The sequence below is a fragment of the Labrus bergylta genome, chromosome 11 (assembly GCF_963930695.1).
Source record: "Labrus bergylta chromosome 11, fLabBer1.1, whole genome shotgun sequence".
In the NCBI taxonomy this organism is placed as follows: domain Eukaryota; kingdom Metazoa; phylum Chordata; class Actinopteri; order Labriformes; family Labridae; genus Labrus; species Labrus bergylta.
The window spans coordinates 25,693,892-25,710,049 of record NC_089205.1 but is presented as its reverse complement, the minus strand read 5'-3'; the positions used below and the strand labels follow the sequence as shown (position 1 = coordinate 25,710,049).

Genomic DNA, 16,158 nt, shown 5'->3' with positions numbered 1-16,158 from the left:
AGCCTACACTTCATTAACCCCGAGAGGGGAAATTCAATTTTACATTCTGTTGTTTACCATGCAACAAACTCGGGCTCACACACACACATGCACATTCCTGAGGATTCAGTGTCTTGCTCAAAGGCACCTCGGCAGTGCCAAGGCAGTTAACTGGCACCTCTCCAGCTACCAGATTCATTTCCAGACCTGGTCAACACCGGGACTTGAACTGCCGACCCATCCGGATCTCAACCCAGGTCCCCACAGACTGAGCAACTGCAGACCCCAATTATTTGATATTTATTATATTTTATCTAATAATTTCTACAAAACTTTTATCTATTTATTGAGCCGTGAGAGCACAGGACTGGTCAATTTATGATATTCTATCCATCCATCCATCCGTCCATCCATAAAAACGACATATCCATATGGAAGTTGTGAGTTTATTGATGTGTATTCCCCCTGTAACCATAAACCGGTTTCCACTGGTGTCAATCAATTATTTTAAAATCACTAATATGCATATTCTATTAGTTCCCATTCCCCTCCCACAATCAAGCAGGCAGTTACAAGATTGAAGCCGTTTGGGTGCATAGTGAGACAGTCACATACAGAGATACTGTCACAGGAAGAGAAAAAAAAAATAGAAAACAAACTTAAAAATATATATCATCATATCATTTCATAAAGAACAATGCACACCACAGGTATTCCTTCAGAAAAAAAAGCCATGATTGCAACATCAACTATACAGGCATACAAAGACAATACTAAGAGAGAGAGAGAGAAAAGAGGACTCTAGGATTCAGTTTGTGTCTTTCTCCACCTGTAAAAATACACAAGCTATATTTTTTTTTCTCAAAAACCAGCTCTCCAAGCCTCGTCTTCCTGCGTCTCTGTCTGCCTGCACAGCCCTCCAGCTCCATATTGTCTTCAACTGGCTTTCATTCAGGGCCGGCCCAGGCTTTTCAGGGAATGAAAACCGCCCAAAGTCCAGGTCGCAACATTTCCTTATACTTCCCCCCAAATATTAAAGACAGTTTTAGTACCCACTAAAATGATCTATTTCATTTTCAAGTTGGCATATTTAGGTTAAGAATGAGCTTTGTTTGGCGTTAGATAATGCACCACCGAATCCATTGAGTTTGGGTACATTTTCACTCTACTGGGGCAGCTTCTTGTTTCAGCTGAGCCTCGGGCCGGTCCTGTTTTGATCCATCAGGATGTTCTACTCTTTAAGTCAATAGTCGCTACAGTAATGTGTGAATACAATATCCCCAAAGTGTTATTTGTAAGTAGCAGTATGGTGCTTGTTGTAGTTTTATTGTTGCTTCAGATGAGTAAAAACAAACACAATGAAGAAAAAAACAAAACAGAAAACAACAAAAATTGTTTGTCGGTGGGGGCATGCCACCGCCCGCTGTCACAATGTTTATGACAAGTGTATTTAAAAGAAAGCCACATAACAACCTGGTACATAGTATGGAAAAAAAAGGCTTCCACAATACATTCAACTATGTAACACATCTCAATAGGCATTACTTTGTCCATTAGTTTATTCTGATCCCTGTGGATGAAAGGTTGTATTTGTGTGTGTAAAAGGGGATTGGTTACAACATTCACAGGGTACAGAGTAGGTTTTTGTGTGATGTGTTTGAGCTGGGGGTCTGTGCACACCTTTACCTCCATCTGACTGGGCTCCTGCAAACACAAATCATGACCACCGAGCGAAGAACCCCTAAACCAACTGATTACCTCCTACCTGGGAGACAAGGTGGAATAAAAACATCTACTTTATATATATTTAAACTGCATATGTATATTTTGTCTGTTATAATAACAAAGAACAGAAAGTAAAATAGTCCATGGTTTCATTTTTTTCTCATTTGTCGTTCACTATACATTTTAATTAGGTACAAAGAACCTTCATATACAAGCAATTTATTGAGAGGAAAAAAAAAAGAACAAAATAAAACACCAACTCTTTGAGAGAAAGCCATCAGTAACTGCAGGGAGGACACTTTGCATGATGGCGCCCTAAGGCTAGGTGTCTGGTATGCCAGTTTAATGATGGCTACTCAAGAACATTTTCAATAACGGTTTGATTTGCTGTCCACTTTTTAAAAATAAAGAAAATGTCTGAAGAAATGTTATACATCTTGAATCGGAGAAAGCTGTATTCATAATTACATAAAAATCTGCAGAATCACATTTTTCCATAATGCAACATGGCAGATACATCACCTTATTCAAATGAAAATGATCAAAAAAAGAGCTCTATAGTACAGTAGCAGTAGTAGAAGTAGTAGCATTATTTAAGGATTGTTTTGAACAAACCAGAAAAATGGAGTTTGGATGTATGCAAATGATTTTAACAATAGCATATGTTATTGGTCAGTAGTATGTTTCCCCCTCAGCGCCCCCTGTCGGCTCTGGTTAGACCTGCATCTGCTCCAGGTATTTGTAGGTGGGGTTTTCGTAGCCATGATTCTGCATCTTGCTGAGGTGGCGCTCCTCTGGTGTCAGCATGGGGTCAACCTGTTAAGACAAACACACGGCACTCATGATGGCTGACCTCAACAAGGGCAACTCGCCTCCAGAGGGAAAAACATGCTGCGTGTGTCGTATTCAAATACCACAGGGACATTCAATCTAATTTCCCTTCGCATTTGCCGAGACTTCATTTCCATAGGAGATGCTAATAATCTAAATCTGACACTTTAGATAAGATTGATGGCACTACGTTTAGAGGAGAGGTGTGTGTGTGTGTGTGTGTGTGTGTGTGTGTGTGTGTGTGTGTGTGTGTGTGTGTGTGTGTGTGTGTGTGTGTGTGTGTGTGTGTGTGTGTGTGTGTGTGTGTGTGTGTGTGTGTGTGTGTGTGTGTGTGTGTGTGATTCACAATCCCCTCCAAATATCAGGTGACGTACCTCCACGATGCCGTGACTGATGGTGCCATATTGCCTCTTCCTCAAAAGCACCAGACTGATCACAATCACGGTTGCTATGGCCACTGCGATTACCAGCAAGCCAATAAGTGCGCTGCTGCCGAAGCTGAAGTCCTCTCCCAGGGGGCGGTACGACTCCTGACAGGTAGAACAGGTGAGAGGGAAGACAGAGCGAGGAGCGGTGAGGAGACTGTACATGCACAGCTAAGCATTGTTCTCTTTGCAGTAATAATGAGTGCATGGTAAAAATACTGCATCATCATGTGATCAGGACTGTATTAAAACAAAAACTATTTAAATATTCAACCTTGTTTTGACTGTATTAAAACAAAAACTATTTAAATATTCAACCTTGTTTTCCCCCCTAATATTCTTTAGTTTATAACCAATAATCATGTTTTCATTAAAGGCTTTATATGCGATTTTTGGATCCAGCAGATGTCGCCCCTTGAGCACCAGCATGAAACCAAAATAACCAAAATGTAAATTTACCTGAAATGAGCGTGATCTAGAAACACAGTTAAGCAGTGAGTACAGTATGTTATTCTTCTTTTCTCTAGTCCCTCAATTAAACAACTTTTATACACGAGGGGAGGAGTCAACCGGCCGTCCTGGCGATGTAAACAAAGTGAAGATAGGACTCTGAAACTCTGAAAACATCACAGACAGTGGGACTCGGGTGTTACACCCATTGTAGACAGTCATGACTCACAGAGTTATTTTCAGAGGATAGACTTTATATTATATTTAAGTGTTAAAAATCGCATATAAAGACTTTAAAGACTACTTAACGTAACATAAAGTCTCCTCTGGTGTTTAGAGTGTAAGCATCACTCTAATGCAAACACACAAGGTTGGAAAAGGTGAAGCAAGCATTTGCTTCTTGCCCTGATCAATACGTCTTATTTGCTGAATTCTGTGTTTCCACACAGAGGAGGCTGAGAGGAAATTGTTGTAATAATCAATAGTCATTATGAAAAGATAAATTAGGAGCATCTGTGTTCATAAATAGAAGAACCTCAATTCAAACATAAACTTGTATTTCCAGGAAACTGATTTGTGACTATTGGAGGTGGGTTCTTCCAACTATGCAGGTAAAAGGTAGTTTGATTTCAACTCAGCCGAGCCTTGATCGTAAAAAAAATATCACTTTTAGATATCGATCTTAATCAAGAATAGCTTTGAAATGGGGAACGATGCACCCCTCTTCTTGTGTTATCTTATTAAACCACAGTGAAGCAGGGACAACATCCCTGTCGGCATTAAGACATGATCCAGTAGTGAATGGTGTGTACACATGCATGATGTATGTCTTTGTGAAAAGATTGTGTAATAACTTTGTCGGTTCAATATAAAAACACAATCACAGTCGCCTATGTTCATCTTCACAATGTAACGTGGCACATATGACACAGACTACTCATATGTAGACAATCCCTGAGGATTCTGCTTACTGCTCATTCACACACATAAACGGAGCACTCTCAGTTTGTGTGGATTCCCATTCATAATATGAACCCAGATTTCCAATGTGTACATTCTGATACATTCACAAAACAAAACATGCACTCATGCATAAATAACCAAAACATATTAGTCTGAACAGAAATCTAAAAAAAAAGGGGCTTCAGGGTTTTTTGCCAAAGCTGTGTTTTTTTTTCTTTGACGTAGTAATCACTGCAGAACGGGTATCTCTGCACACTCCCACACTCCCTCCGCCTTTAATCTGGTCCCCCACTACAGATAAACTACAGTTCCCCAGGAAGCCCAGTGGAGGGCGCCGCTATACTCACCAGCTCATCATCATGCATAACGCTGACTCTCTCTGCACTGTAAACCACTTCTTTAACATCCAGAGACTCATCAATCACCTGTCAACACAGACAGGGGAGCCCAGGTTACTCTCACCACAATGTGTGTGTGAGATCGTGTGTGTGTGTGTGAGTGAGATAGATAGAGAGAGAGAGAAAGGAGAGAGACAGGCAGGCGATGTGCAGCCAAGTCAACTGTAAGGATTATCTGTGTTTGGGTGATGGTATACTTGATGCTGTCTTGTACAAACTGGAAGGAGAGAGGGAGGGAGGGGGGGAGGGGGGGTTTGCAAGCATCGACAACAGACTTTTCTAGGCACACAGTTACATGTCTTTCCTAAACAAACTATAAACCACTCGTTACTGAGACCTCTAATCTGAAGAAGAAGAAGCGCTGTGAGTAAAAGAGGGCGTGTTCAGGAGGCTGAAACAAAATCTGCAGTATGTAGAGACAGAGCAGTCCAGAGTCTGTTTCTCACAAAGGATAGTCAGAAAAAGGAAATGTTTAGGTGTCGCCACCATTTATTTTCATAACCTCAGATTGCTCCATCTTAGAAGACTAGCATTTCAAAAAAGAAACATGCAGGCAGTCAGAAACTTGCATGATTTATCACACACACACACAGCTTTGCAGTCAGTGTTGGATTAGCATGCAAAAAGACAGCAAACATTCATCAGCCAAGAACGGTTTGAAAACTCCATGGAAGCAATGGTGTGTCTGGCAGAGGAGAAGTAGCATGCGATGACTGCAGCACAAAGTGTGGCGTTGATCTGAATGAGGGATGGTTGTCAGAGGCCAAAGAGAGAAACGCAAATAGCCCAGTGTGAAATAGCCGTAACTATGACAACATAGTTACCGGAATTATCTGGCTCATTAGAAGCTGAACTTAAGAGTGCTACGTTAAGAGCGCCGTATGTACTCATCAATTTCAACAAATCGGCACATTTGCCTCGACCTGAGGTTGTGGGAATGAAGTTAACCCTGCAAATCAGTTTTTACTTCATAGATTTTGTAGGATCGGGAACAAAATGTAATACATGAAAAAAACATATTTTTCTTTTGCTTTAACAAAGCTACTCTCAGTTCAAGAGTTCAGGCAGTAAGAAAGTTAAAACAGAGTGACATTAAGCTCTTACCACATTATTGCTGATCTTAGGTTTGCTGTTGATGATTCTCTCCTCAGCACCAATCAGACCGTCTAACCCAGACATGGCGGAGCCTGCAGGAGGGGAAACAGCACAGTCAATAACAGTGGAGCTGCACAAACACAAACACAAACAAACAAGAGGTGGTGGAACGCTGCTGCACACAGCTATACAGCTCTTATTCTCACAATTGTCGCCTCAGTCTCCATTAGTGCGCTGGTGACAACAAAGCCCTTTCTTCCATTCAGCTCTGTGTGTGTCCACTGTGAAGCCAATATGACAATGACCCCCAAATTTTCTATAGAGGCTCTCTCAGTGAAGCTTTAGTTGTAGCTAATGTTACTCTGTAAACATCGAGCTACATGCATTGACTAAATGAACCATGACTCATTCTGCCATGTTGTTTCCTGTATTACACACTTCAAACTAAAATCCCACATAGCCCCACTGAGATTTGAACAGAAGATAATTTCTTAAAAACCCAGTGGGTTTCGGTAAGTGGCTAAGCCAAGAACTGGGTCTGAGTGTCAAATATGCATGTTAAACTGATGGTCGACTCTATTAATATACACACAGCGGATATGCCATGAATTAATCAAAGACTGAGAGAAGGGAGAGTGAGTGAGACAGAGAGGGCTGAATCCTGAACAATGTACAGCAGTCTGGCATTAACTGTTTTTGTCTGCTGCAGCAGCAGCTAGGCCATCCCATGCTAAATACTTAAGAGCAGAAACAATTGCCTTTGGATTAAGCGAGGGACAATGATGTGTGTTTACAAGCCCTCTTTTTTTTAAGCAGAAGAAGTGACGTCTGAAACTCTGGCAGGTTATCAGATGGTACTGCAGGGTGCACATTGTGTCACAGCCAGACACAATAACACACACAGCACAAAGGGAGTGACCTCTAACGGGAACAATGTGACCTCTATTCTGCATGGATTTCAGAAAGTGCTGAAGCGACTGGAAATCTTTTTTGCTATCTCCTAACCTTTTTAAGATTATAGATTTGTGAAGTGAGGCGCGGGCAGATTAATCGATGAAGAAAATGATGCTAAGTAGCAGTAGTAAAAAATAAACTGTGAATACAGAGGGACAAAGTGCAAGAGGGAGGAGATAACATTTATGTACATTTAGAAAAAAATCAATATATGATTTATATTCAACAATTAGTGGATAGTGTCTGCGTGTTCACTGAGTAAGATCACAGGGTTAAGTCCAGATCAGACAAATCAGGTGACGTAACCACCTTTCTGTCTCAGACTTGGAGGACAAATTGGGATAATTTAGATTGGACTGTGGGTCAGCAGCAGAAACACTGAGCCTGAGACAGGCCCACTAAATCACACAGCTCCTATCAGGAAGAAGGGGACTGATGAGGGGAATGAGCGTGTGGGTTTGGGTGGGGGAATAATTAAGTAAGGTGCTTTGACAAATGTACTAAAGACAGGATGACAGCGAACACAAGGGTCTCTGAGAGGGGAGCTGGTTGTGCTTTTACAGTATCTCTAAAAGACTTGAAAAAGCCACTGAAAAATGTTCTATTCAGCATTTGGTGATAATCCTCACATGATGAAAAGCAGAAAAAGCAACTGAAACCCCAACCACGCAGCCCATGTGAGTCATCAAACAAAAATATAAAAATGAACCACCAGATGGCTTCTGAACAAACAGAAATGGTGGGAGAGAGAGGATCCCAAATTACACAAGGGGAGAGGAGAGCAGTGGAACAAAAATAGTAGATGGAAATGGCTTGGGAGTTGAGGAGGTGGGGAAAAAAACAAGACGCAACAGAGGCACCAACCTTTCTTGAAGGCACGTGGGGAGTCTGATAGATCGCCTTGGAATTCGAAATGAACAACAGAAAAAAAAAAGGAGAACAGAAAAAGGGGGAAGGAGAGAAGAGAAAAAACTTAGGTGAAAAGAGAAAGGCAGGATTATCAAGCTGTGTTAATTGATTAGGAAAAGAGTTAAGCAGGGAAGAGTCCAAAAATAAAATTGAAAAGTAACCAAAATCAGAAAAGGAAGCCATTTCAAAATTGGCTAGCTCTGTCTAAGTCCTCTAGGGTGTTGGCATGTGTATTAATGTTGCTTTGGGATTTACTTGTAATTTGCCTTCCATCTTGCCGGAAGCGAACCATCCATCACTTTTTTTTTCTCCCCTTTGAGGATTCAATCTTTTGTTTGGCACCAACGTGATAAAGACGAGAACCATAACGGCTCATTTTCTCCCTAAGCTTTTGGCTCCAGCACTGCACCAAAGCCCGAGGCTTTGTGCATTTATCTGAACTTCAGTAGTGCTGCATTGAGGGCTAGGCCGCAGGGAACTGTGCAGGCAAAGATAAGTCCAAACCCATGGCTTCACAGCACACTCGCATCGCCATAAAACACATTGTAAACCTTTCCTCCCTCACTATTCAACAGTTCTGACATGCTTCATCACCAACGTCCTTCAGAAAGATTTGTGTGTATGGCCTTTTTGTTCTCCACACAGCCACAGTGTTGTTCACGATGCTGCTCTGTGACTGTCTGAGGCTCGGAGCTGCTCACCCTCTGGTTCTGACCGGGACCCCAAGGATGTGACTTGGAAGGGGCGGTAGGGTTTGCCCTCGGGCAGGGGGACTTCCACGCTCTCCTCTGATGACACGGTGACATCTGGCTGTGATTCAGAAATAGACGACAGGAACTGGTCCATGTCGGCTTTCTGCTCCTGGAGTAGCTCGTCTGCAGGAAAAAAGGCATAAACAAAGCATGGGATGGTTATGCTAACACCTGTCAAGCTGAGACATTTCAATAATGAGCTCCGATTACTGTTAACATGCTTTTAAAAACCGAGCTGCAACTGCTGCTGCAAGAGATGTCTGTTCCCATTTCCACTAACTACCAATTAGTATTTTTTGCGGAGAGCTATTTTCTGGGTAAATCTGCACATCTCCCAACAGGATGCTGCATGGTGAAAGCTGTGACCCAGTTCTGTCACTGAAGCAGCTCCACTTTAATCTGCGCTGCAACAACATGCCACGCTTTCTTTAATCAGCCAAAGCAAACAAAAAGATAATAATAAAAGGTATCAGGCATTGCCGGTCTTAAATTGTACTGCTTTGTCCTGAAAGCAGTTTGCAGCTTTAAATTGAATTCTTCAAGCAAGAGCTGGAGAGCAAAGCCCCTCTGAATACAGAGAGCAGTGACTGTAATCAATTCCTCTCAACAGATTCACACTGAAAACAATGCAGCACTTTTCTCACAGTCAGTGCTAAAGCTTGTCTATGGGTCTCCTCCTAAATTGATGTTTGCAAAATGATTCTGTCTTTTTTGAAACAACTGTAATAATACTAATAATAATCATAATTGAGGGTCTGCACAAATGTGATGTATTAGCTCTATCTGTCCGGATCATGTGCACAATCATTTCACTTTATTTCTTCTTTCAGCTGAACACCACTCACCTATTTCATCTTGAATCTCCTCAGCGACATAAGGAACTTTGTAGAGCAGAGAGAGACTCTGGTTCATCCTCTCCTCGATGACACGCAGGTGGGTCATTACCTGGAGTTAAAAAAAAAAAAAAAAAAAAAAAAGCGTTTGATGAAATGAGTAGAAAGTTACTGCAGCTGAAGAGGTGACACATTTTTGTCAACTTATCGGACAGGACAACACGTGTTTGTGAGGTGACAGAAAGACTATAAGAAGATAAAAATACTTATTTGAAAAGTGTCTGTATCTTTAATATCCCAAAGCAGCAGATGAAGGAGCTGTTGTGTTTGCATAACTTTCATTTAATCATGTTTTTTTTTTTTTAAATCTGTGAGCAACAGCAAACCAGGAGGCCAAAATGTAAACATCTGAAACAACTACATATTTATATGGAGCTGTCATGGAAAATGGCAGCTGTGCGCTTTGTGGTAGAGAGCATATTTTCTCATGATTATTCAGACTCGCTCACAGCCAGCCAACTTGCAGACATGAAACAAGTTGCTGCACGTAATGTTCGAATCAGTTTGGAGGCTCTGAATCGACCTGACAGGCTCTACTGCCTGTCAGCTACAATGATAACCCCCATACAACAGCGTGGATACAAAAACAAAACACTAACTTCCCTGATCAAACAAAAAGCAAAACTTTTTTGTTTTGAAAACAGTTGTGTTCAACATCAATATGATGTTGAAAGAGGAGAAAATATTTCCACATTTTCTGCTGCCAAAGTGGTTGGCAGTATATGAAACGCTACCCGCCACAGACAAAGCTGACCGGCTCTTGGCAGGTAACTGGTGTTTATTTCCCACAATGATGATAGACTGCTTTAATCTTTCAACACATGGCTGCAGTGCACCAGAGCCAGCAACAGATGGCAATGATGCACCTTTCCCATTAAGAGCAAGCTGCAGCCCCTGTGGCACCTTCCTGTTCCATGTTCGACTAACAATCCTCGCTATGAAGATTACATGTCTCGATGTTTTTTGATGCATCAAGGAACCTCTGGTAAGCTGCTGAGGCTTTCACATTAAAAGAGAACAATCGTGATCCCATAGCGGTTATATAAAGCAAAGAAATCCTTCTTTTTACAAAGGATTTATTTAATGCACTTCCAAGTTGCAGATCAAATAAACATATGAGAGGAGTTGGAAAAAAATGGTAAAGTCAGATTTAAACTTCCGGCAGGGTTGGCTGAGTGGGAAAAATACACAGGATCCAGCTTGACAAATAAACACAGTGCAAGGACAACGAAACTAGCTTCCCATGACTGAGCACCGAGGCTCGCTGCCTCCAAGATCCAACAATTCATCTAAATAGCAAGCCTCCGGTCCCTTTCCCCTGCTTCACCGTGTTGTTTCATCCATCTGCTGTGCTATCTGTAATGGTGGCTCATAACTATAAATGGTGTCGAAGGGCACGGGCACACACACACAGGCGAGTGCATCTAACAGAGGAGCTTCCAGCCAAATCCCCGTGCAGCGGCTCAGAGTCCAGCATTACACAAGACCTGTGCAATGTTAATCTTCGGCTGGAGCTTAAGTGAATGAAACGCACGCCCTCTCTCTCTCTCTCCGTCAAACAAGCCTACTAACTCCTCCTGGGCTTCAACTCAGAGAAACGCACACTCTTTCTACCTCCTACACACTTGGAAACAGGGCAGAGAGGAGCAGGCTGAGACTTCATTATCCCTCCCCTGTCTGAGCAGGGATAGGCAGAGTGTGAGGTTTTTGGAGCGGCTCGACGCGAGGGTTCAGATTTACTGACGGTCTGTAGTAGAATACATCTTCATTGCTGAAGCTCGTTAAGGCCGGATGAAAACATACAAAAACGGTCAGGCACCCATTAAGCAGAATTAACTGTACACATGAATAAAACACATTCTTACAAACAAAAGCTAAACGTTGATGTGGAGATATGATACTGCTCTTTGTTTGACTAAATGATTGGACTAAAAAAAGCAATATGGGGGCGCTGGTGGCGCAGTGGTTTGGGCGCGCGCCCCATGTATGGAGGCTGTGGTCTTCCAAGAGAGCAGCCCGGGTTCGGGTCTGGCCTGTGGCTCCTTTCCTGCATGTCATTCCCCAATCTCTCTCTCTCCCTTGATTTCCAGCTCTATCCTATCTCTACTGTCCTATCTCTACAATAAAGGCACAAAAAGCCCAAAAATAAATCTTAGCCCCTGAGAATGTGTAGTGGGCCTTTTCACTCAAACCAAATCAATTGATAGTCACTCATCAATCAGGACAGAGAGAAACAGACCTGTGATTTCATCTGAGCAGCCTTCTCAGGATCCACAGCCAGGACGTGCTGGTAGTGGCGGATGGTGTGCTGGCGGTCCTTGTTCTCGGCGCGGACATACCTCCTCAGGGCTTGCAGGATGCGGTGGGGCTGAGAGGGGCACATGAGGTGAGATGGAGAGGGTCTGTTAGTATTACTGGGGGTTTAAAAACACAGCCTGGTTACCAGCTCTGCAAAGAAAACTGACTCTAAGAGGAATTCATGTGATGCAATATTTCTGTCTTGTTTGGAAGTGGTATCAATCAATCCAAACTAAATGTAATTATAATGCACAGTTAAACCAACATACGTTGACTGAAGTGTGGTACAATTAAAAATCATTAAATCAAGACATAAAACACAAGGACCGATATCAATATTCACTTAAGATGGCTGGGAAGGAAATGGTAAAAAGCCTTCTCTCATGAAGTGAGAGTTACTGGTCTCTTCTTTAGTTTTAATTTGATTTAAAAAAAATCAAATAACAAAGATGAAAAAATATGAACAGACTGGTTGAGGAGTCTGATTCTTATTTGGCATGAACACACTATGTGCTACTAAAGATGGAAAACAACACAACCCACATATCTCTAACCAGATGGATTTCAAGAACATTCCTGACAAATCTGAGATGAAAAAAAAGAAATCAATTGCGTATAACACGTCGCAAATCTTCTGCAGCACCTTCTGAAATAGCATCACACCGCATCATGATGCAACGACCAATTTTAGAGGAGTAACTGAAGCAGGATGAAGGAAATGCTGCTCCCGAGTCGAGACATATTCTTAAAGTTGAAATGATTGAAAATGTGAAAATAAAATTCTTTCATTTTTTGGGTAAGAAGCCCAACGCTGGTGGATCCAGGGGGGGGGGCGACTGGTACCTTTCTAACACAGTATCAAACTAAGAGCTGGCAAAAGGATCAAAGACTATTAGATAAGAGGAATTAAAAAAAAACACGACACAGGGATTATAGCCGTAGGTTCAAATGTGATTCACTTTGTGCTCATGGAGGATTTTGTGAAGTGTGTTTCTCTGGCTGCAGTAATCCATTCTCCTCATGATGAAGTGCAAGTTAGCAGAAGGTCTTTTGACAGGATATGAGATTAGCCACAGCCCATAAATAGAGGGAGACCCGGCGCGGTGAGTGAATTTGTTTGTAAGTCTACTGAGGGGAGAAAAAAAGAAAAAGAAAAAGACAGATGGAGCGAGGTGAGGAGGTGATAAAAAGGCTTTTCCTCCCTAAGGTCAGTGTGTGGTGTTTACCCTCGGGGGGTCGGCCTGCAGGGCAGCCAGGTAGTTCTCCAGGGCCAGACGGCGCCGGTCATTCAGCATGGCCTCCACCCTAGCGAGGTGAGTCTCCACCAGCTGCTGCTTCTCGCTGGCTGCCTCCTCCTCCAGGGACTCCACCATGGCTTGGAAGTGCTATAAACAAAATAATAAAAGTAAATAAATATGTATCTGCACTTTAAACAGAATGGCACCACCAGACCTCTTTCAAGTGTCGCAGCTCTGGGTTTCACAAATGTCGCCTCTCAGGCTTGTCAAGGGACTTGGTGACTCAAGTCTCTCCATTCAGACAGTGCTCTAATTTAGCGTCAGAGTGATAAAGATAGAGCAGCCGGGGTGAAGGGACATTTAATGGCACGGGGAGTGAGGGATCCAGGACCTATGAGCCGCCATATCTCACCCAAACAAAAGGGACAAAAAGGGGGACTCCCAGGGGGGCAAGATCAGCGTCTTACCTGGATTAACGTCTGCCTCTCAGCCTTGGGCAGATTCTTAGCCTGGCGATCAGCCTCTTCCCACTCTTTTCTTACCTGGAGAGAGAGAGAGAGAGAGAGAGAGAGAGAGAGAGAGACACAGATAAGGACATGAAGCTACAGCAGCAAGGCAGTTCTTCAACTGAATGAGAGCGTAAACCTGCAACAGTGGTTTTTATTTGATTTTGATTTAAAATGTCATTAACCAGGAAAAACCTGATTGAGATTAAGAATCTCATTTAGAAGAGTGTCCCGGCCGAGGCAGGCGGCAGCACATTAAACAAGTTACCAACATAAAAAAAATAGAGCAATTACAAGCACAGATCAACATATCCTGAGTCACATATCCTGTTTATGAGGGGAAGAGAAAACCTCTCTTTTTATACACTTTTATTATCATTTTATTTTTGGTCTTTTAATTTATTTTAGAGCCAGGACAGCGGATAGAGTCAGAAATCTGGGAGCAAGAGAGAGAGAGAGAGAGAGAGAGAGAGAGAGAGAGAGAGAGAGAAAGAGAGAGAGAGAGAGAGAGAGAGTTGGGAATGACATGCGGGAAAGGAGGCACATGTCGGATTCAAACCTGGGGCACCGGCTTTTAGGACTAACCACCAGGCTACTGGCGCCCTCCATTATTTCTATTAAAGCAGGGGTGGGCAAGTGGCGGCCCGGGGGCCACATGCGGCCCCCATCAACCCTAAACGTGGCCCTTTCAACTTTTACATATCAATTACCGTAATTGGAAACATGAAGAAAACATGACAAAATCTGCCATGAAATCATGAAAACCAGAAATATGTCCATAATAATATTTGATCACTGGTATATGTTGACTTAAATTTGAGACATAATTGACTGTAGTCGTTTTTTGTATTCTACAATTTGGCCCTCTGGCAGTGAGAATTAAATGAATGTGGCCCCTTGCTGTGACCAAAGTCGCCCATCCCTGTATTAAAGTTTGTCATTATCACAATGCTCTTGTGTTATCTGTAGTGAGCTTTCTGTTCAGGGTTACGATCCTCAGAAGGAGTGGCCAGGAAACAAACCCCACAGAAAACAGGAGAACAACAACGAGAGGAAGTGAGAAAAAAGTAAATAAATAGATTCCATGATCACGTGTGTTAACCATTTGTAATGAAAAACTTCATATTTTACAAGCACATTCTCTTCATTAGCCAGAACTCTAAGATAAATAAAGAAGTAGAGGTGGACTCTATTTCACAGAGGTTTAAACCGAGACGTCCTGTCCTTGCACAGAGATAAGAGACTCTGAAATATAACCTGCCACTTTGCAGTATTCTTTCATTCAAAGGTTCAAACCCGAGGAGAGCTACAATAATAAAGTAATAAGAGACTTTACAGGCACTGAAACTCTGCTGGCAGCAGTCACTCTCAACGTCACACCAACACGCTCAAGCATCTCTTTACTCTTTCTTTAATTACTTAAATGTTCTTCTTGCTCTTATTTGGATCGAAAGATAACTTAAAATCTTTTTCAAATGTATTGCAAAACAACGACAGGTCATATAAAAGGTGCTGCAGGTCACCACAGCAAAGGACAATTACGTTTTTTTATTTTAATTATTCATGATGCTTCTTCTTAAGAAAAATCAATAAAGAAAGCTTCATACGTGTTTTCCTTTTTAAACTTCTTATATTTTTATCATGTTACTTTAAGCCTTCATGTGTTTGTCTAATTGACATAGTCTATAAAAGTTAACCACATTGAGTTAAAAAAAAATGTTTTCTCTAATTATAAATATGTGATTACATCTTTCAGTCAGGCTAAGTGAGCTGGTGAGTTTTTCTGTTTCAATTCAGTCAAATTAATCCTCTCGCTAACTGTGTCACAAAGCGTATAATTATTATTTCGCTTGTTGGAGAGATCCACAGCAGCTGGCCTGACCCGAGCACAAGCACCTTCTATTTAGCTTGTTAATTTAATCTTCATCACCATGCATCATTTTCATTTTTGTTTTGTTTGATTTTTTTTTTTTGCTATGATGGAAGTAGAACTATTTTTCTTTAATTAGGGAAATGATGTCCTGACTTGAACTCACCCTCTCCATGCGGTTGCGGTGCCTGATCTCCAGCTGCTCCTTTGCCCTCTGGAAGCGACTGTGCTCTTTGTCATCAGCCGGAGTCTCGAAGTAGATATCCACATCATCGGTGGGCTGAGGAGTGGGCGGCATGGCTGAAAAATTCACAAACAGATGGTGAGTAGGCATGGCTGCAAACTGACAGCCAGGCAGACAAACAGACACAGACAAAAACAGAGAGCCAGACGGGCTGACCCAGGCAGACACAGGTGGGCAGAGAGACAAAAACAGACAGAAAACTGGGCACAGAGAGGGAGAGAGAGAGGGGGGGGGGGATAGAGAGTTGGAATGCAGATTGAAGCTGGACAAATATCGTCACAGAAGCACTCCTCTCATTGGCGTTCTTCCACCCTTAGTAACTCTGATGAATGTAAGTGAGTCTGACAGTCTTTCCTTTTGAGTTTCTTTATTCTTCCCGTCGGCTTTCTGCTGACAGGTCGCATCTCAAACACTAATGGAAATATCTCTGCGTTGTAAGGCCGGGTCATCCGGGGCCAGGCCAGAGGGCTCTGTTCTGGGTTCCTCGCTTTACAGTCACGCAGGACTCACTCCCCGCACCGATGCAAGTCGCAAAAAAACAATAACGCTCCAGACTTTTGCAAACAAGAAGAGACCTCATCGTTTCACCTCAGCGTCAAAACTAGGAGGCACGGGGTTAATCGAAGAA

The 16,158-nt window shown here is 42.3% G+C and overlaps 1 protein-coding gene across 5 annotated transcripts in view; it reads right to left on the bottom strand.

Moving 5' to 3' along the window:
• Positions 1 to 411: 411 nt before the first annotated feature.
• aplp2 (amyloid beta (A4) precursor-like protein 2) overlaps positions 412 to 16,158 on the bottom strand; it is a 55,456-nt gene continuing 39,709 nt past the window's right edge. For 2 of the 5 annotated variants that reach the window (XM_020649188.3, XM_020649185.3), the window contains 11 exons: positions 15,453 to 15,586; positions 13,378 to 13,452; positions 12,899 to 13,057; positions 11,614 to 11,742; positions 9,327 to 9,426; positions 8,431 to 8,604; positions 7,685 to 7,720; positions 5,876 to 5,958; positions 4,721 to 4,798; positions 2,910 to 3,065; positions 412 to 2,520 (listed from right to left, as the gene is read on the bottom strand). In XM_020649188.3, the coding sequence (XP_020504844.1) occupies positions 2,419 to 2,520; positions 2,910 to 3,065; positions 4,721 to 4,798; positions 5,876 to 5,958; positions 7,685 to 7,720; positions 8,431 to 8,604; positions 9,327 to 9,426; positions 11,614 to 11,742; positions 12,899 to 13,057; positions 13,378 to 13,452; positions 15,453 to 15,586 (1,226 nt within the window). In that variant the 3' untranslated portion in view covers positions 412 to 2,418. The remainder of the gene's footprint in view (positions 2,521 to 2,909; positions 3,066 to 4,720; positions 4,799 to 5,875; positions 5,959 to 7,684; positions 7,721 to 8,430; positions 8,605 to 9,326; positions 9,427 to 11,613; positions 11,743 to 12,898; positions 13,058 to 13,377; positions 13,453 to 15,452; positions 15,587 to 16,158) is intronic. The other 3 variants (XM_020649187.3, XM_020649186.3, XM_065960332.1) reach the window with 3 other exon arrangements.